This window comes from Ranitomeya imitator, chromosome 6 (genome assembly GCF_032444005.1).
Source record: "Ranitomeya imitator isolate aRanImi1 chromosome 6, aRanImi1.pri, whole genome shotgun sequence".
NCBI classification, from domain to species: Eukaryota; Metazoa; Chordata; class Amphibia; order Anura; family Dendrobatidae; genus Ranitomeya; species Ranitomeya imitator.
Window position 1 is genome coordinate 419,362,212 of NC_091287.1, and position 21,952 is coordinate 419,384,163.

General features: G+C 43.2%; 1 protein-coding gene across 1 annotated transcript in view; it reads right to left on the minus strand.

Moving 5' to 3' along the window:
- Positions 1 to 21,952, minus strand: part of PRKDC (protein kinase, DNA-activated, catalytic subunit) — a 448,603-nt gene that overhangs the window by 122,121 nt on the left and 304,530 nt on the right. Inside the window, exons 57-62 of the mRNA XM_069731310.1 lie at positions 17,136 to 17,346; positions 16,853 to 17,039; positions 16,524 to 16,736; positions 13,893 to 14,005; positions 9,690 to 9,821; positions 7,337 to 7,504 (exon numbers count right to left, since the gene is read on the minus strand). Coding sequence (XP_069587411.1) covers positions 7,337 to 7,504; positions 9,690 to 9,821; positions 13,893 to 14,005; positions 16,524 to 16,736; positions 16,853 to 17,039; positions 17,136 to 17,346 — 1,024 coding nt within the window. The remainder of the gene's footprint in view (positions 1 to 7,336; positions 7,505 to 9,689; positions 9,822 to 13,892; positions 14,006 to 16,523; positions 16,737 to 16,852; positions 17,040 to 17,135; positions 17,347 to 21,952) is intronic.

Consider the following 21,952-nt stretch of genomic DNA (forward strand, 5'->3'; position numbering starts at 1 on the left):
ATATGTCATTGCATCACACTTTTTGTGAAGAAAGCAGATTTGAACAGCTTGGTTTTCACTTTTGGAGGTGAACGCTGATATCCCTATTAAAATTGGGGTTAACCCATTGCATTTTGATAAATTATAGCCACTTCATTGCACCTTGGTGCATTGTAGTGCCTCTGGTCATCATTGTATTCATTTATAATTGACATTGTTATTTGGAGTGGATCGCGATTTTCTAATTCAGTAATCCTCTCTTCCTCTATTTCAAATTCCTTCATCATTGTGAAGGCTCTCGCAAGTGGGTTAATTGCTTTCATTTCCTTTCCAAGAGATGAAAGCAGTGCTGGGAGGCACTTTTTCTCTAATCACCTTCCACAACAGCCACTTCGGAGGTTGTCTTTCCCTCCCTAATAGGGGACAGGAACACAAAGAGGTTATATGCCCCTCCCCTTCCTGCAACCACCAGTGTTTTCCTGTCCCCTATGGGGCATGAAGAAGATCTGAAGGAGCTGCCGAGGCCGGCGATCGGAGCTCCACATATACCTGAACAAGCCGGGCAGCTGAGGTCGGTCTCCCCCTCCTCTGTTGCTGCTCCCCTCTCCTCACTTCGGTGGGACTCAGGACCTTCCCGCCCCTCCTGCGCCTCCTCTGGGGGTAATGCGGTGCACTGATGTGCATACCGGGGGCCTACTGTAGCCCCCCCCGGTTTCCTCCTCCACTGCTGCACGTCGGAGGCGGCGCATCTCGGATGCTGTAGCGTTTGCTGCTTCATTTCCGGGTGAACGTGCATCACTTCTGGGTCGTCCTATGGGCGCACGCCGGCCGGCGATTTCTCGTGGCTCGTCGGATGGCCCGCCAAGGCAGCAATACTGGGGCGATCCGGGAGGATCCCCCCAATCGGCCAAGAAGGAGGAGGAGCACAATGACGCTGGCCCACGATCCCATTTAAAAGATCCGGGTGGCAAGGTAAGTCTGTTATGGCTGGTAGTTCAGTACCACAATGGATATAGAGGTCAGTGCATATACAGTGACCTGGCAATAACCCAAAAAATAAGAACGAGCTCTGAGACGTGGGAACTCTGTTGACCGCAATCCCTAATCCTCTCCAACACAACTAGAGGCAGCCGTGGATTGCGCCTAACGCTACCTATGCAACTCGGCACAGCCTGAGAAACTAGCTAGCCTGAAGATGGAAAATAAGCCTACCTTGCCTCAGAGAAATACCCCAAAGGAAAAGGCAGCCCCCACATATAATGACTGGGAGTTAAGATGAAAAGACAAACGTAGAGATGAAATAGATTTAGCAAAGTGAGGCCCAACTTACTGAACAGAGTGAGGATAGAAAAGGCAACTTTGCGGTCAACACAAAACCCTACAAAATCCACGCAAAGGGGGCAAAAAGACCCTCCGTACCGAACTAACGGCACGAAGGTACACCCTCTGCGTCCCAGAGCTTCCAGCTAGCAGAAAAAACTAATTGACAAGCTGGAATAGAAAAAACAGCAAACAAATAGCAAAGAGGAACTTAGCTATGCAGATCAGCAGGCCACAGGAACACTCCAGGAGGAAACAGGTCCAACACTAGAACATTGACTGGAAGCAAGGATCCAAGCACCAGGTGGAGTTAAATAGGGTAGCACCTAACGACTTCACCATATCACCTGAGGAAGGAAACTCAGAAGCAGCAGTACCACTTTTCTCCACCAACGGAAGATCACAGAGAGAATCAGCCGAAGTACCACTTGTGACCACAAGAGGGAGCTCTGCCACAGAATTCACAACATAAGTCTGTCTGACAGCCACTTCGGTGACGGATATGAACAGTGACAAACTCCCTTGCTCTGCATCTGCAGAACCCAGCGTACCCCCTCCTACCATAAGTAGCAGGTGTTGGGCCAAGCTATCCTATATACATTCCTACAAGTGGCTTAGCACACCCTTTTTATCTCTTATAGGGAGAAAAAGTCTCTGACCCTAGAAGCACAAGCCGCAAATGTAAAGTGTGCGCAGTCAGACTCCCATCTACATATGGGAAAAAACTCTGCCAATCCTGTACAGATGAGGTCCTACGCGCTGAGCAGCCCTCTCTTCTGGATGGCATCAGATCCTTCATTAAAGAGGAGGTCCACTCTTCCATGGTCCCGGTGCATCAACCTCCTCCTTCTAAAAAGAGGAAAAAGGCCCCAGTAGAATCCGATTCAGACTCAGGAGAGATTCAATACTCGGGTTCGGAGGATGCTTGGGAAAATGAGGGCTCCACTTCCACCCTCACCCTTAAATCAGATAACAAAAAATATTATTTTAATTCTGAGGATATGAGTGACCTAATCAGTATAGTAAAAAGCATGGGGGTGGAGGAGGAGGAAATTAAACTCACGGTACAGGACGAAATGTTTGAGGGTCTAAAGCCCAAAGATCAAAAAGTCTTTCCTGTGCATAAGAATATCCAGAATCTAATTCTACATGAATGGGGCCTCCCTGAAAAGGGTCTTACTATTCCCTCAGAGCTAAAGAACCAATTTCCCTTAGACAGAGATAACTCCTTATGGGAGACCCCAAAAGTGGATGTGCAGGTGTCCAGAGTAACTAAGAAAACAGCCCTTCCCTTTGAGGACTCTTCCCAACTCAAGGATCCGATGGATAGAAAGACAGAGAGCCTATTAAAAAAGTCTTGGGATACCTCCACAAATTTACTAAAATCTAACATAGCCTCCACTTGCGTGGCCAGATCCCTATTCGTCTGGTTACGTAAGCTGGAAGATCATTTAACACAGGGCACCCCAAGAGACAAGATTTTAGACTCCCTACCCCTGCTACAGAAAGTAGCTGGGTTCCTAGCTGACGCCTCGGCTGAGTCTGTCCGAGTACCCGCAAAAGCTGCCATCCTCTCCAACTCATCCAGGAGAGCACTTTGGATAAAATCCAAGTCCAAGTTGTGTAGCATCCCCTTCCAGGTATTTGGGCCCATTCTGGATAATATCTTGGATAAGGCAGCAGATAAAAATAAATCTCTCCCTGAACAAAAAATTCCTAAAAAACACTTTTTTCAGGGACGATGGACCTCAAACATCAGCAACAGTTCCTCGAATATTAGAGAACTAAAGGCTGTGGAAGAAGCCCTGAAAGCGTCATCTGCGCTAATCAAAAAACACCATGTTCGTATCTACTCTGACAACATGACCACAGTAGCCTACCTATGACACCAGGGGGGAGCGAAGTATGCCAATCTGAAGGAAATAGTAGCAAGGATTTTCTTCTGGGCAGATAAAAACCTTCTGTCAGTCACAGCAGTACATCTAAGAGGGTTAGACAATACTCAGGCAGATTTCCTCAGCAGGAGAGATATACATCCAGGAGAGTGGTGTCTGGACCAAACAGTATTCCGGTCCCTAACCTCAAGATGGGGAACCCCAGAGGTGGATCTGTTTGCCAACAGGCAAAATGCGAAGGTGGAAACATTCTTCTTCCTTTATCACACGGATGGGGCGCAGGGAATAGATGCTTTCTCACAAACATGGAGGTTCAACCTCGCATATGCAATTCCACCCATTCCCATGCTGGCAAAGACACTACAAAAGATCAGGACAGACCGAGTTACCACAATCTTAATCGCCCTGTCATGATATGTACTTTTGCTTTGTCCTGTATTTGAATAATATGCCATTTGATGTATGTAACTGTTCTCTGGTTTCTATTAGCTGTAATTTATGTATTTTCTTGTGCTGGGAGTTCACCTGTAACAATATGTCTCCTTCCCCCAATACTTGCAGCCCTAAGCTATAATGTAATTAAGCTTTGTCAACATCACTAGTGGAGGAATAGCCATTCTTCCTCACAGCAAGCCTCAGTGGAGGGTTCTGTTGGAGGATGGAGAGAGGCCTACCAGCTCCACAACCCCGGTGGCCCCCTGTTCTTCTGTCCCCATTGTTCCCCGTTCCTCTAAGCCACCACCTCATGCTGATACCCGTGTAAATGTGCCTCCAGTTGCTTCTACTGCGTTTTCTGGAATACGACGGGGAGAGGAAGTAGCAGAGCGCAGGTGTTATGGTTGTGGGCATCCGGGGCATCTGCAGGCCTCATGCCCAGCCAGCCCATGGAGGAGTCGTCCTCAAAACCCTACAGCACCTTCAGGGGGGGGGCCGGCCTCCAGGTTCCCTTACCCCTCGCCCAAGAGGACGCCTTGGATGGAGTGAGACCCAGCACCGATGCTATCGATGTGGACAGCCGGGGCATCTGCAAGCCTCCTGCCCAGCTGTTCAAATGAGGATTGATCCTGTACCCAGTCGTATTATTAATTATGTACAGCCAAGTGCCATGGAGGACGACGTGTCACCACCACGTGAGGACTGGCCTTGTGCCTCACCCACCCATGTTGCACCACTAGGAGTTTATGGTGTGCGACCTGCAGCTATGACGACTTCTGCTCATCGAGGTAAGCACTTGCAGGAGGTCGTGCTGGATGGACAGAGACTTATTGGATTTTGTGACTCAGGGGCTTTCCTCACACTGGCTGATCCCCGAGTGGTTCGGCCTGAGGCAATCCATAGAGGACCTGGGATTGTCATTGAACTGGCTGGTGGACGATGGAGGACTATTCCCACAGCCACTGTGGATCTGAACTTTGGTTTTGGGGTCAGGCGATGTGTGGTTGGGGTGATGGGTGGTCTGCCTGCAGATGTTCTCCTGGGCAATGATGTGGGACAGCTACGATGCCAATTCGTGGCTGCATGAAGCCACATGTAAGTTACGCTCTGCCTGTGTGTACTTAACCAGTGACCTGTAGAGGTCCCTGGTACGTACACAAATTGGGAGGGGAAGGGATTGTCATGATATGTACTCTGTCCTGTATTTGAATAATATGCCATTTGATGTATGTAACTGTTCTCTGGTTTCTATTAGCTGTAATTTATGTATTTTATTGTGCTGGGAGTTCACCTGTAACAATATGTCTCCTTCCCCCAATACTTGCAGCCCTAAGCTATAATGTAATTAAGCTTTGTCAACATCACTAGTGGAGGAATAGCCATTCTTCCTCACAGCAGGTGGCTAGTCAAATGTACATACTACATAGACTACGTGGAGCCCAGCAGTCTAGAATCTTCTGGTGGACCCAACCATTGAATAGAAGGTGTGACCCCCTTCATGGGCGGATCCCAGGAACTCAGACAATCCATTCTTATTTTGAGATCAGATGTGAGTTGATCCTTGAAGGAGAAGGAGTGGGGATTCTTAGCTGAGGCAAGACCCCATGTCCATCTGGGACTGCGGAAGCGAACGGGGCGAGACTTGAGCTGAGGATATATCTCGTCGTTCGTGGGATTGTTTTGGGATCCCTTGGACTCGTGTGGACTATTGCTTTGTTACCTGGCACAAGGATTATCGGGAGGTGGCCCCGAACCTGTTCCATTGGACTAATTGTGGACTCTGTAGATCTACTTGCATGTGTTGTTCCAGCGTTCTTGATAATAAATCTGTGGAATCATCCCTTGGCCTGTTGTCCCTTCTTGCTCTGCCGTACACCCCGTCACACGCCCCACTGTGGCCCGGGAGGAGCTGGTACAGTGCCCTGATAGACATGGCTCAGAAAGGTCCGTACCCTCTACCTCAAAAAGTCGATCTCCTTCAACAAGGTCCCCTACTGTATCCGGACTGTCGCAGATTGAACCTGGCGGCATGGCTACAGAAGCCAGAATTTTAAGAGCCAAAGGACTCTCAGATAAAGTGATCCAGACCCTCCAAAAAAGCAGGAAGCCGGTAACCAATGCCATCTATGCTAAGGTCTGGAAAAAGTTTACGTCCTGGTGCTCCCCAGAAACTCCAGACTCCTTCAATCCCAATATATCCCTCCCTAGAGAAATTAGCTGTTGGTACTACCCCGAAGTGGCTGTCGTGGAAGGTGACTAGAGAAAATAGAATTAGGCTTACCGGTAATTCGGTTTCTAGGAACCTTCCACGACAGCACTAATTTTGATGATTGCTGCACTTTTGTGGTAACTATACATGCTAGTGTGTCCAGGAAAACACTGGTGGTTGCAGGAAGGGGGGGTATTTAACCTCTTTGTGTTCCTGTCCCCTATTAGGGCGGGGAAGACAGTCTCCGAAGTGGCTGTCGTGGAAGGTTCCTAGAAACCGAATTACCGGTAAGCTTAATTCTATTTTATTTGCTTGACTTCTTGTACTTAATGCTTCTTCACTGTCCAAGGTATAAATCTGGGCAAACTTGGGAGTACTACCTACAGTGGCATGCAATGGGGCAGTTCTGTGGTAAATTCGTCCATGAATTTTAAAACCGTATGGACCATGCCCAGGAGGTGGCGCTACTTGTGCTCCCATTGATGCCAAAGCAAGCTAGCTATTGTATTGCCTTATATTAGCCATAAAGTTATTGGAGTGCTGATGGTCTCCTTTCATCAACTTGACTAATTGATCATCCATACGAATGGGATGTAATTGGATGCGCCCTCTCTTGCAGCAGGAAGGGAATGTTTTGTCCTGCGCCATTTTGTCTTTGAAATTTTTGGATTGGAAGAACGAACATCGAAATGTCAGTTCGCCAGCATAGTGTCTCATCAATTTGATTGAGAAGTCCTCTAGCGGCAAATGTAACTTGCCGTCATCCAGTGCCTCTTGCATTTCGGACACGTATGCTATCTTGTTCTCTTTTTTGTCAAATATGTGTATCACTTTGTGTATTGCGTGTTGCTCGTTGTCGTGCAGCATTAGATGCTCTACGTGATTCAGTTACTTCATTAAATTCTCTTGCTCTGGCCGCCCTCTGTCGGGCTGCATCAGCAGTTCTTCGACAATTTTGTTCGTCTTCAGTTTCATTAAGACGCAGGTTATGCATCCGTACGCGATTCGCTTCTCTACGTGCAGCAGCGCACTCAATTTGATCCATCTTTGCAATGTTGCCTCACATTGTTGCCTCAGTGTTGCCTGAGCGTGTTCAAAAAAGGCTTATACCTTAACTCACCACCAGGTAGAGCTCCTCTCCTTAGGTATCCATGGTTACGCCCATGCAGTTAGCTGCTAGTGGTAATAACTATGGATACCTAAGTTACTGTTCAGCTGTGGATGACTCATTGTGCACAGACACGTCCAAATTAGGTATATTGATTTATTAGTAGCTAAACGTTACATCTTGATAAAAAAAAAAATTATGAAGGCTTCTATGAGTATAACACAATGGGTGGTAGTTCACTAATGTGTATAAAGTCCATTTTCAGAAAATATATGGGAATGGGTGTGTATGTAGCAGCAGCAAAATGGTTAAAAAGGCAGGAGTTATGAGAAAGATTAAAATTATCTATATATGTTAATCACAACAATGTTAATATATTTCTACACATACCTGTATGCAACCAATGAATGGTGGGAAATAGTACATTGTACTGTTCAAATAATGATTGAATTTATTAACCAGTTCAGCAGCAATGCTGTTTTTTTCCATAGAGCTGACTGTTTCCAGAATACCAGAAAATAATGCACTGAATAGCTGTTTTGCCAGAGTTGGATCTTTCTGAAGAACCAAAAGAAAAAGAGAGTTAGTTTTTCTTTAACTCCTTAGTGATTTAGGCAAATTTTTGGTGGACTTATATTGGAAAACCCCCAAAAGTGATACCATTTTAAAACCAGAATCCCTTAACATATTCAAAACTGCTGTTAGTATATTAACCATTCAGGTGCTTTTCATGATATATTTTTTTTTTTTTAATCTCCTATCAAGCACATAGGGACATCGTTGGATTGTAATTGCAATGGCAGCTGCCCGAAGGAAGTAGCTCTTTAGAACTTGTTTGCCCAAGTGCACTAAGCGTGGCAGAACATTTCTCAGACAACTATTAATATACTCATTGATAGCAGCCACGGCGTACAAGGGAGAATACTTCTGCAGTTGGTGGACATATGTGAAAATATTATTTCCATTTTTTTCATCTTTCGTCAATCATTAACATGTCTATCAATCCTGTGATTTAAAGAATTCATGATTTTTCCCTCTTGGTGTTGCAATTTCAATGTCGAGGAGAGTATTTTGAAACATTTGTAAACCATAAAACATTAAAACATTCCAAGTACTATAGATATTCATTGTACAACAGGAACATTTGTTGTTGTTTTTTTAAAGCAAGGAATAATTAAAAAAAAAAAGGATATTGATCCAAGACCCGATTCATCAGTTTTCTGGAGTAAAACTGCTTGACATTTCCCCCAAATTCCTGGTTATACAGAGGTTTTGCGAATTTTTGCCATTTTTACGTGGTTCCTAGCCACAACCAACAACATTTTGACAAATGGCGTAGCTTCGATACAAGGTGTGTGTTTCAGTAAGCCCAATAAATTCATCACCATTTACTCAACAAAAGTGGAGTAAGATACAGAAGAAATGTAGTCTAGTCCCTGACTGGAGCACGCCACAGCTCAAAGATGCAACAAATTAATTAATGGCAACCTAACAGCTGATATATTGATTGGGCTGCAGGTATCAGACTGTGGCTACATTATTTCAGTCTTAGAAGTTTAACTTTGAAATGATTCGGGGTTTCAGTGAACAACATAGTTTATTAGCTGCGGCACCGAGATGAACAGGAGACTAGTCGGATGATCACAGGAAGTTTCCCCCCCCGCCAGCTGCTCTGGAGGGACAGGTCTCTCCTTGTGTGCGTGTATAGGAAGAGACGTGTCAGTCAATGGCAACTGGCAGGGAAAAGCAACCAGGGACCAGACTTTCTGACTAGTCTCCCATATGGCTTTGTTCCCACACTTCAGTGTTTCAGAGGTAAACATATATGGCTGAAATCATACAGTACGGCCTGATACATGCTGCCTGTGATAGCTGTCAGGATCCCTTTGAGAGACGCACATCTGTTAATGAAGTTGGCACTCCTTACTCCAGCACACCCTGCATCAAGACTGATATTTCTCTCGTATCTCAAAATTATGCCCTTTGAAACCGGTTAATGGTCTGCACGGTAACCCAGTAGAATCTTCCTGTGATAGTCCTCTTTACATTCTTCCCTGGAAGATAGTTTTTTTGGCAGTCACCTCCATAAGATCGGTTTCTGAACTGTTATCTCTACCCCAATCACATACCCATCCTGGTCCTCCTCCAAAATAAGCTGGTTCTCAGGCCAGTACCTTGATTTACTTTTCCCATACCACATCCTTTCATCATTCTATTTCCCCGATTGTCATTCCAGAAAAAGCTTGCAACAAGCAGTGCTACAATTGCTCAATGAATACTGTTGGCTATTTAGAAAATGTACCATGTGAAGGGCAAAGATGCCCCACGTTCAGTCACAGCACATTCTACAAGAGCAGTGGGTGCCTTTTGGCTGTGTGGTCCGTCATCTGCCTCTTTTTAGCTTTTATCCCATAACTCACCATACAGCACCCCCATATCCACCAGCCATTACAAGCTACGGTATGTAGCCAATGAACTCAGGCCCTGACATACAATCTCAAAGAGAGTAGAAAGCTGCTTTTTTGGATTGCTATGTACACACAGTAAAATCCTAAAAACGAAGAATACTAGAGAAACTTATGGAAAAAGTTCATTTCACTATATGAATGCTAAAAAAATATGCACATATAACAGTAATGTGAATCCTGCCTTTGACATCCAATACTGACATCTGTATAAAATTTAGTTTGGAGGGAACAACACTATAGAGCAGGGTGTTTAATATGCATAAGACATAACAGACCTGAGCCAGTGCTTGCAATGGTGCAATAAGTGAGCTGTAGGCAATCTGAATATCAGGCAAATCTCCGTGCCGATAACTTCTATAAAGAACGACTTGAGCATCTTGCTTCATCTTTTGTTCAACTTTAATTTCCTTAAAAATAGAAAGATTATTTACTGAAGAGTAGCGATTAGCGAACAAGCTCGGAAAAGGTCTTATCTGAGTGTGCTCGGGTGAGAACCGAGTGTCATCAGCATACATAAACATGTTCGAGACCCCATGGCTGCATGTCCGCATTGCCTATTTGCTAGACAATCCCTCCATGTGCTGTGGCTGTCTAACAGCAGTGAGACATGCAGCTTTGGGGTCTCAAACATATTTTTCGAGCACGCCGAAGAAACGTTAGCACCCAAGCATGCTCGGATAACACCTTATCCCAGCTCATCACTACTTAAAGGTCTAAAAGTGCCAGTATTTAAATACATGAGAACAAAGACGGCTAATCACTCCACTGCAAACAATACGAAAAGTTGATAATATGGTAAATATACATTTAATTAATGAATTGGGGGGTTCTAGTTTCCAAAATGGGGTCACTTGGTGGTAGGGGTTTCTACTGTTTAGGCACATAAGGGGCTCTACAAACGTAACATGACGCCCGCAGACCATTCTATCAAAGTCTGTATTCCAAAATGTCACTACTTCCCTTCCGAGCCCCGACGTGTGCCCAAACAGTGGTTTACCCCCACATATGGGGTATCAGCGTACTCTGGACAAACTGGACCACATTTTTGGGGGTCCATTTTCTCCTGTCACCCTTGTGAAAATTAAAAATTGCTTGCTAAAAAATAATTTTTGAGGAAAGAAAAATGATTTTTTTTATTTTCACAGCTCTGCGTTATAAACTCCTGTGAAGCACTTGGGGGTTCAAAGTGCTCGCCACCCCTCTAGATAAGTTCCTTGGTGGGTCTAGTTTCCAAAATGGGGTCACTTGTGGGGGGGTTTCTACTGTTTAGGCACATCAGGGCCTCTTCAAACGCGACATGGTGTCCGCTAACGATCGGAGCTAATTTTTCATTCAAAAAGTCAAATGGCGCTCCTTCCCTTCCGAGCCCTGCCGTGTGCCCAAACAGTGGTTTACCCCCACATGTGAGGTACCAGTGTACTCAGGAGAAATTGTCCAATAAATTTTAGTATCCACTTTATCCAGTTGCCCATGTGGAAATGAAAAAATTGAGGCTAAAAGAAATTTGTGAAAAACAAAAGTACTTTTTCATTTTTACGGATCAATTTGTGAAGCACCTGGGGGTTCAAAGTGCTCACTATGCATCTAGATAAGTTCCTTGGGGGGTCTAGTTACCAAAATGGTTTCACTTGTGGGGGAGCTCCAATGTTTAGGCACACAAAGGCTCTCCAAACGCAACATGGTGTCCGCTAACGATTGGAGATAATTTTTCATTCTAAAGTCAAATGGTGCTCCTTCCCTTCCGAGCCTTGCTGTGTGCACAAACAGTGGTTTATCCCCACATGTGAGGTATCTGTGTACTCAGGAGAAATTGCCCAACACATTTTAGGATCCATTTTATCCTGTTGCCCATGTTAAAATGAAAAAAATGAGGCTAAAAGAATTTTTTTGTGGAAACAAAAGTACTTTTTCATTTTTGCGGATCAATTTGTGAAGCACCTGGGAGTTCACAGTGCTCACTATGCATCTACATAAGCTCCTTCGGGGGGACTAGTTTCCAAAATGGGGTCACTTGTGGGGGAACTCCAATCTTTAGGTACACAGGGGCTCTCCAAACGCGACATGATGTTTACCAAAGATTGGAGCCAATTTTTCATTGGAAAAGTCAAATGGCGCTCCTTCCCTTCCGAGCCCTGTCGTGCGCCTGTTAAATATTAATTAATTGAATTATTCTTATTCTGTACTAAGCACATTGCTTCTTGCTGACATTACAAACAGCTATTTCTGTGTATGTAGCTCAGAGTATAAGTTAATGCCATATACAGAGGACACGTGGTCTGTGGGACATATAAAAAACGTCTCTTAGGAGGGTGTGGGAGCTTTTGTCACGTGGGAGCTGCCACCTCCTGCCTTCACCATCATTCTCCATGGACATCGGACAAGGAAGCAACAGCTGATAGCCATGATGATTTCAGACTTCACACTAACAGACGGCTCTTACCATTCAGAACTCTTGGAAAGATGAGTAACAAGTGCTGATATTTACACATGGACAATCTGATCGTAACTATTTCATCTACTTTTATGTTTTGCTGCAATGTGGTTTTTCTGTGGACAATTCAATAAACCACTATACTTTTTATGACATTTTTCTTTAAGAGTAAGCACCTCGTGAATAGTCCTGATTAAATAAATGTGCTAAATAAGCATATTTAACAGCTCCCAAACAGTGTCCCCCCCTCCCACATATGGGGTATCGGCGTACTGAGGACAAATTGGACAATAACTTTTGGGGTCCAGTTTCTCCTTTTACCCTTGGGAAAATAAAAAAATTGTTGCTAAAAGATCATTTTTGTGACTAAAAAGTTAAATGTTCATTTTTTCCTTCCATGTTGCTTCTGCTGCTGTGAAGCACCTGAAGGGTTAATAAACTTCTTGAATGTGGTTTTGAGCACCTTGAGGGGTGCAGTTTTTAGAATGGTGTCACTTTTGGGTATTTTCAGCCATATAGGCTCCTCAAACTGACTTCAAATGTGAGGTGGTCCCTAAAAAAAATGGTTTTGTAAATTTTGTTGTAAAAATGAGAAATCGCTGGTCAAATTTTAACCTTTATAACTTCCTAGCAAAAAAAAAATTTTGCTTCCAAAATTGTGCTGGTGTAAAGTAGACATGTGGGTAATGTTATTTATTAACTAGTTTGTGTCACATAACTCTCTGGTTAAACAGAATAAAAATTCAAAATTTGAAAATTGCTACATTTTCCAAATTTTAGCCAAATTTCCATTTTTTTCACAAATAAACGCAAAAATTATCGACCTAAATTTACCACTAACATGAAGCCCAATATGTCACGAAAAAAAAAACAATCTCAGAACCGCTAAGATCCGTTGAAGCGTTCCTGAGTTATTACCTCATAAATGGACACTGGTCAGAATTGCAAAAAATGGCCAGGTCATTAAGGTCAAAATAGGCTGGGTCATGAAGGGGTTAATTGTCAATTGAGTCCAATTGACCATGGTGGCCTTGGATCCTGCCAGGCTACGCTTGGGAACCTATGGAAGTAAGGGAATCTGCACACTGGAAAGAAAGAAAAACATGCAGATCACATCTAAAGTATGGAGGGCTTTCGACCTTGGGTGAGATGAAAGGGTTCAAAATAAATGCATCATAATGGCATTATTTAGATGGAATGTAAAAAAACACTTTTGGCAAGAATTAAAGGACTGGCCTAAGGACTACTCTGTCCTAACAGAACCCTGTGAAAATCGGTCGGAATTAGAAGACAAGACTTAAAGTTCCAAAATATGTCTGATGGGGGTGAAAGCAACTAAAAACGCAACCTTCCAACAGAGTAGGTGTAAGGAGATGCTGCGGAGAGGCTCAAGACAAAAGATTGAGGTCCTCAGGTGAAGTGCCTGCAAGAAAGTATGAATGGGAGACTTGGAGTCCAGCAAGTGCTGGAAAAAAAACAGAGTGCCAAGATCTGTAACTTAAGAGAGCTTAAACTCATGATTGGATCCAATCTATCCTGAAGAAATAAAAGTAACCAGGAGAGCGAAAATGGCATTGGGTCTCTTATTCCGTTCCTGAGCTTCTTGTGTCTTGTAAATGCAATGTGAGCTGGAGAAATGGTACAAGGAGCATAAATGTGTTCTGGGCCTCCTCTAAGGGCTAGCTTTGAGGAAGGTGGGTACTCTTCCCATATGTTGCTTCAGAGAGGTTTCCATCCAGTTGCTCACCAAAAAAGTAAGAGCCCGTACTGGGGAAAGCCACAAGAGCATCATTTGAAGCCTCATCCACAGACCAGCATTTGAAACTAAAATGGATTAGCTCAGTGACTGCAGGAGGATTATAGCTGGTGAAAGGAGCAAACACTTAACTACTTAGTGTCCTCAGCTGTAAACCTTTGTCCCATGTCTCTCAATGGCGTGGATAAGAAATTTCTATGTATATGATAAATAAAACGAGAAAAAAAAATCATACAAAAGTATAGTTTACAGATCACTAGATTTAACACATTAAAAAATAAGTCATCAAACCTTTTCTCGTTTCTGTTCAGCTACTCCTTTTCTGGCATAGATAATACTGAGCTTCTCTTGATCTTTTAAGAAACGTCTCCGCAATCTCAAAATATCTGACCTTTCTTCAATGCCTTGATCATAGTATATACAATTATATTAACAGTACATCAATAGGGTTCAGGAAAAAAAAATACTAAAGAATCATCATGATTTAAAACCAAACATGCTAAAAAAAACAAGGGAGATGCTAATCACATCTCATCATGGGTATAAGGCTATGTGCACACGTTGCAGATTTGACTGTGGAATTTTCTATGCAGATTCTGCATTTCTTGGCAGAAAATGCAGGTGAGCAGCTGCACCTTTGTTTGGTATGTGCACATGTTGCAGATTTTTGTGTGGATTTCTTCCTTTTTTTACCCCTTCAGATTTCTATTATGGAGTGGGTGCAGAAACGCAGCAGATCTACAAAAAGAATTGACATGGTCCTTTTTTGAATCTGCTGCATTTTCTGTGCAGATTTTTCCACACCATTAGCACAGCATTTTTTTTGTTGCTATTGATTTACATTGTACTGTAAATCACTTGCAGATCTGCAGCGTTTCTGCACGGAACCAAAAACTGCAGATCTGCAGGAAATCTGCAACGTGTGCACATAGCCTAAGTATGGACAATAAGGTCCAGATTTGGGAAATATCAAATGCATTCACAGAGGACTTTTCAATGCACTTCAAGTGTCTGATTTCCTAAATACTTGCATTCCACAATAAGTAAAAAGGAATTCTAAGAAAAAAGCTCGAGTGTTGTTTAATAGCAAATGCAAGTTTAATATTTATCAGATAGGTCTAATGTAACAAACAACATTAGATCATAAACACAATGGACTAGTTAACTTGGACTAGTAACTTGCATTAAGATCATCACTATTACGTGGACCCAACAGTCAAAAAGAAATCCATGCAGAAATTCAGAACAGAATAGATAAATGTTTAAAAAAAAATGTTGAGAAGAAGACAATTATTTCATGTTCAACTGGCTATCAAGAGAAAGTGACTGAAAAGGTGATGAAAACAATTTTCCTTTTAAATTTCTCCTCTTTATTGAGGAGAGATTGGTTTCTCAATTTTAGTGCGCCTAATATGCCAATTTCACCTTCAACCAAGGGGGCGGGTGTTAATAAAGATTTCTTTCTGGGACATTTATTTCTTCCCCTGTATGATGTTGCTCAATTGTAAGAAATCAAGGTCCGAAGAAGTAATGAAATACAACATGCTCACCGAGAAGTTTAGAACCGGCTTTTTCATTGTGGTCTGGTAAGACTGCTGAGCCTAAACTTATCACAGTAAGATCTCCTTATGCTTACTGATATTACCACGCCAGAAGAGGAGAGCTGCATTGTAATGTCTATTCCGATCACGATACATGGCATAAGATCCATAGAATTGTATGACAATTGCTGCTTGCATGGTGCAGCTCTCCACTCCCGATGTTGTCATAACTGGGAGAGGAGAGCTGCAGCATGCAAGCAGCGTTTGTCACATATAAGGCCTGTTTCACACATCAGTTTTTAGCAGTCAGGTACAATCAGGCTAATTTTGGACAAAACTGATCGGTTGCAAATTGTGAAAAACTGATACGACAGATTCGTTTTTTTGCTGGATCCATTTATTATTTTTATAACCCGGGAATAGAGTTTGGACTTCCTTTTCCAGGAGAGAGAGAGGAGAGCGAGAGAAGGGAGACAGATAGGAGAGAAAGAGGAGAGAGGGGAGAGAGAGGAGAGGGGAGGGTAGAGAGAGATTCCAGAATGGAAAATGCATGAATTGTGTAAAAAACGGATACGGTCGCCGGATTCGGTCATTTCACCTCATGTTTCATGTGTTTTCCACCGGATCAGTCACTGTGTGGTTTTCCGCCGGACAGAAAAAACGTTCCTCTGTATGTTCTCTCCGGCCGCTGGAAAACTAATTTTGGACGGATCTGGCAAAAAACTGATGAAACATGAGGCCATCAGGCGCAATCCGCCGCTAATACAAGTCTATGACAAAAAAACGGATCCGGCGGCAATTTTAAAGTTCGCCGGATTGTGCCTGACGGCAGAAACCTGATGTGTGAAAGGGGCCTAACACTCTAGATCTATCCCAAGTATTGGAAAAGTATTCCCTGAGTGAGGAGTTCTGAGTAAGTGAGGATTTCTGTTTGGTAAAATTAGACACGTTGGTCTTACCGGATCACATAAAAAAATGCTGCCTTCTTATGATTGGGCAATGTCATACATACAAAGGAAAAATAGTCTATTAACGCTCCGTTGTTTCAAAAGGCAAATTAGTGCATTAGGTGCCCTAAACTTTAGGAGCCACAATCTCAATGCAATGGAAAGGAGAAATAAAAAGGAACATATTTTATTCAGCTCTGCAGCCACATTATTATGATGTAGCCAATTTAACATGCAACAAAAAGTGGTGAAAGGTCCTCTTCAAAAAGACCTATTTTGCTATATGGTTTACCTATAGCCAGTATGCAGAACAACTTCTGCTCTAGAAGACCCTGCACGTCCCTGAAGTAATGTAGTATATTAAATACCAGGTAATAAAATATGAATCTAGAACATTGGAATATGTATATAAATTGATGCTTTAAATATCTCACCTTTGGCTTTGCTGTCTGTTTCATCACCTGGAAGTCCTAGACGCCGTTTTCCAAAATTAGGTCCTAAAGGTTTAAATGGTCCTCTCTGACTTTTTCCATTCCTTTTACTTGTAAAGAGTAATGCTGAAGAGAGGGACTCTGAAGAGTCAGCAGAGTAACTGCCCATGGTGTCCATGGTATTTCCAGTTAGCCAATTAAATGAACTTCTGCCACCTGGAGGCCACAGAAAAGAAAGAAAGAGTAGTTAATCAAGTAACACTTAGGGAAAAGTGTCATTACATAAAATATTTGTTATATAATAAAAGACTGAGAATAAGGCCCCAGCATACCCATGTTCTGTGTAGGCGTGAACTGATAGTGCTGCTGTGTTGCTCTTAGTTGGCCTCCCTCGGGTTCCCGCCCTTCTGGAAAACTTTGTGTCCTTGACCTGTAAGATCCTTGAGAAGCTTGAGTCTCCACAAACATAGGGGTGAGGATAGTACTACGGTAGCGCCAGTTGGAATCAACAGTATAGTCCTAAAGGAGAGAAGTGCATTGATAAATCTTTAGTAACACATGTAGACATGGGATGGATGAAATTTATAAACCTAATGGTACAATTTAATATTTTACCTGAAACATGCACTCAGAAAGTGGATGCTCAAACATTTGTCTGACGTAATCTGGGCTTTTACTTGTCATTTCTAAAAGCAGATTTGTGGCCAGGCTTAGAAAGTCCTTTTCAATTTTGGTGGAGTATAAGGAAGACAGCACAGCCACCATTCGATTTATTGTGCCAGTTGGCAACCGTGTTTCATCACCCCAGAAATTCCTGACAATAAGTCTACAATGAAAGGTATAAATATATTGCATCAGAAACCAGATTATAATCCTGCGGCAAAGCAAAAAATGCACTTCTCTGCAAACTAAAGGTACATTCACACTAAACGACGCTGCAGCGATCCAGACAACGATCCGGATCGCTGCAGCGTCGCTGTTTGGTCGCTGGAGAGCTGTCACACAGACAGCTCTCCAGCAACCAACGATGCCGGTAACCAGGGTAAACATCGGGTTACTAAGCGCAGGGCCGCGCTTAGTAACCCGATGTTTACCCTGGTTACCATCCTAAAAGTAAAAAAAACAAACGCTTCATACTTACCTTCCGCTGTCTGTCCTCGGCGCTCTGCTTCTCTGTACTGGCTGTGAGCACAGCGGCCGGAAAGCAGGAGAGGCAGAATCCGCACCAGAAATTCCTAAGCCTAATCCGCAACGTGTGCACATAGCCTTAGCAGCAATAACTGCAATCAAGCCTTTGTGATAACTGGCAATGAGTCTTCTACAACGCTCTTCAGGAATTTTGGCCCACTCATCTTTGCAGAATTGTTGTAATTCACCTTCATTGGAGGGTTTCCGAACATGAACCGCGTTTTAACCCCTTATATGATCAGAGCTTTTTTCGGTTTTGCATTTTCGTTTTTCGCTCCCCTCCTTCCCAGAGCCATAACTTTTATATTTTTCCATCAATATGGCCATGTGAGGATTTATTTTTTGCGGGATGAGTTGTACTTTTGAACGACACCATTGGTTTTACCATGTCGTGTACTAGAAAACGGGAAAAATATTCCAAGTGCGGTGAAATTGCAAAAAAAAGTGCAATCCCACACTAGTTTTTTGTTTGGCTTTTTTGCTAGGTTCACTGAATGCTAAAGCTGGCCTACCATTATGATTCTCCAGGTCATTATGAATTCATAGACATCAAACATGTCTAGGTTCTTTTTTTTATCTAAGGCTACGTTCACATTAGCGTTACGCTAATGTGCGTCGCTGTTGCGTCGGCGACGCAGCGGCGACGCGCCCCTATGTTTAACATAGGGGACGCGTGCGTTGTTTTGGTGGCGTTTTTCGCCACGTGCGTCGGAAACGACGCTAGCGTCGGACGCAAGAAAACGTTACATGTAGCATTTTCTGTGCGTCCGATTTTCGTCAAAAACGACGCACGCGTCGCAAAACGTGCGCGTTTTTGCGCGCGTTTTTCCGTGCGTCGCCGCTGCGTCGCCGACGCAACGGCGACGCGACGCTAATGTGAACGTAGAGTAAGTGGTGAAAAAAAATTCCAAACTTTGCTAAAAAAAAAAAAAAAGTGTGCAATTTTCCAATACCCATAGCGTCTCCATTTTTCGTGATCTCTGGTTGCGTGAGGGCTTATTTTTGCGTGCCGAGCTGACGTGTTTAATGATACCATTTTGGTGCAGATACGTTCTTTTGATCACCCATTATTGTATTTTAGTTTCAACATTTTTATTTCTGAGAACATCATTAAACATAGACACAGCTCATAATGTTCAAGGATCCCCTCAAAACAGCTGACCTGTTCCGGCTTTGATGCGGGCTCACCGCCGGAGCCCGCATCAAAAATGTGGGGTTCTGCCATCGGAAGTACTATTCCGTCCAATGGCAGAAAGGGGTTAAAGATCATACCACAGCTTGTCAATCGGATGAAGGTCAGGAATTTGACTAGGCCACTCAAAAATCCTAATTTTGTTTTTCTTAAGCCATTCAGAGGTGGACTTGCTGGTGTGCTTTGGATCATTGCTGCATAACTCAAGTGCGCTTGAGTTCATGAACAGATGGCCAGACATTCTCCTTCAGGATTTTTGGGTAGACAGCAGAATTCATGGTTTCATTTACCACATCAAGTCTTCCAGGTTCTGAAGCAGCAAAACAACCCCAGACCATCACACTACCACCACCATTTTTTACGGCTGGTATGATGTTTCTTTTCTGAAATGCTGTGTCACTTCAACGCCAGATGTAATGGGACACCTTCCAAAAAGTTTAACTTTTGTCTCATCAGTCCACAAAGTAAAATCCCAAAAGTATTGGGGATCATCAAGATGTTTTCTTTCAATACTGAGAAGAGCCTTTATGTTCTTATTGCTCAGCAGTGGTTTTCTTCTTGGAACTCTGCCATGCAGGCCATTTTTGCCCAGTCTCTTTCTTATGGTGCAGTCATGAACACTGACCTTAACTGATGCAAGTGAGACCTGCAGTTCTTTCGATGTTTTTGTGCTGTCTTTTGTGGCCGCTTAGATGAGTCATAGCTGTTCTCTTGGGGTAATTATGGGCGGGCGGCCACTCCTGTGAAGGTTCATCACTGTTCAATGCTTTCGCCATTTGTGGACAATGGCTCTCACTGTGGTTCGCTGGAGTCATAAAGCTCTAGAATTTTAAGTGATTTCTTGATTGAGAACAGGTGTGACAGAAATCAGGCCTTTGTGTGGCTAGTGAATTTGAACTCTGCTTTCCAAAGATGTGATAAACCAGACTTAAATTATGTGTTAAGGAGGGGCAATCACTTTTTCACACAGGGCTCTGTAGTGATTTGGATTTCTTTTTCCCTTAATAATAAAGAACTTGATTTAAAAACTGTATTTTCTGTATTATTGTGTTATCTTTGTCTAATATTTAAATTTGTTTGGTAATCTGAAACAATTAAGTGTGACAAACATGCAAAAAAGTAGAAAATCCAGAGGGAACAAACACTTTCACACAACTGTATTTGCAAAGTAACATAAAGGGACGTTCTCATCTTGGATATTTAGGGTCTATACACAAGAAATAGCAATAAAAGTTGGTTAGGTGCAGGTCAAAAATCAAGAAAGGGCCCTGTTATGCCCTGTCTGGAATGGAGTAGGTGGCATGTGCCGCTCTGTCCATTTATTTGTATAAATATCAAAAAAACTGCCCATCACTTCCAAACAGAATGACAAATGTGAACAGGTGCAAGCTAAGAGAGCCACTCTATATTCAACTAATAAATTACAGCTGCACTATGAAAACACTGAATACATGAAATTGGAATTGCATTACTGCTGTAGGAAATAAGTTAAAAATGAAGGTACTTAGCACATAAATTGGCCAATTCACAGCCTTTGTTGGGTCTTATCCTCTAATATTGACTCTGACCTAACATAATACCTCTCACAGGCTAAAAGCCTACAATCATATGGGCAGATAGGATTAAGCTCTATTTAAAACCACAACGGGTTGATGGATGGAATGCTCAGTCAGAAGGCATGTATTAGAAATATCAAAATACGGACCGTCAGTTCAAATGTGAACAGGTGTAAGCTAAGAGAGACACTATATTTAGCTAACAAATTAAAGCTGCACTCTGCAGCTTTAGGCTATGTGCACACGTTGCAGATTTGACTGGAAATTTCTGTGCAGATTCTGAATTTCTTGGCAGAAAATGCAGCTAAGAATCTGCGTGTTTTTTTGGCATGTGCACACGTTGCAGATTTTTGTGCGGATTTCATCCTTTTTTTCCCCCCAGCAGATTTCTATTATGGAATAGGTGCAGAAACGCAGATCTGCAAAAATAATTCACATGGTCCTTTTTTGAATCTGCTGCGTTTTCTGTGCAGATTTTTCCGCACCATTAGCAGAGCATTTTTTTTTTTGCCATTGATTTACATTGTACTGTAAATCACTTGCGGAACTGCAGCGATTTTGTGCGGAAAAAAAAGCTGCAGCTTTTACTTGCAACTGCACTCATCCACTTCACCACTAACGATACCCATGGCCCTTTTTTTCAGGTTTATAGGTATGCCATAAATGGCTCAACCCTTTGTCTTATTTTGACAGTTAACACATTGAATTAAATTATATACTCGAGTATAACCAGAGAATTTCAGCCCATTTTTTAGGCTGAAATTGCCCCTCTCGGCTTATACTCGAGTCATACCCAGGGGTCGGCAACTGTGTAATAATACTCACCTGCTCCTGGTGCGGTCCCTGCACGTCCCTGGTTCTCCGGGTGCCGGCAGCTTCTTCCTGTAGTGAGCGGCCAATGAATATGGACCTGACTCCACTCCCGTAGGGGTGGAGCCGTATATTCATTACTGTAATGAGCGGAACCATGTCATCGCTCACTACAGGAAGAAGCTGCCGGGGAACAGACGTGCAGGGACCGCGCCAGGAGCAGGTGAGTATGGCGGGGCCAGTGCGCGATATTCACCGTTCCACCATCGGTACCGCTGAGTCTTCCACGTCTTCTGCAGTGAGGCTCAGGTCAGGGGGCTCGATGACGCGATTAGTGCGCACCGCCATCTGCCTGAACAGTCAGTGCAGAGGACGGGGAAGACACAGCAGCGCCGACGGTAGAACGTGGAACAGGTGAATATAGCAAGTGCCGGGGGCCTGAGAGGTGAGTACGGGGGCCATGTGCATGATATGGGGCAAATACCTCTATGGAGCATCTTATGGGGCCATGTGCAGCATTATATGGGGCAAATATATGTATGGGGCCATGTGCAGCATTATATGGGGCAAATATCTGTATGGGGCCATGTGCAGCATTATATGGGGCTCCTGATTCAATATGGATATTCAAAAACACTTAAACTACTAATGTCTCAATTAATTTTATTTTTATTGGAATCTATTTT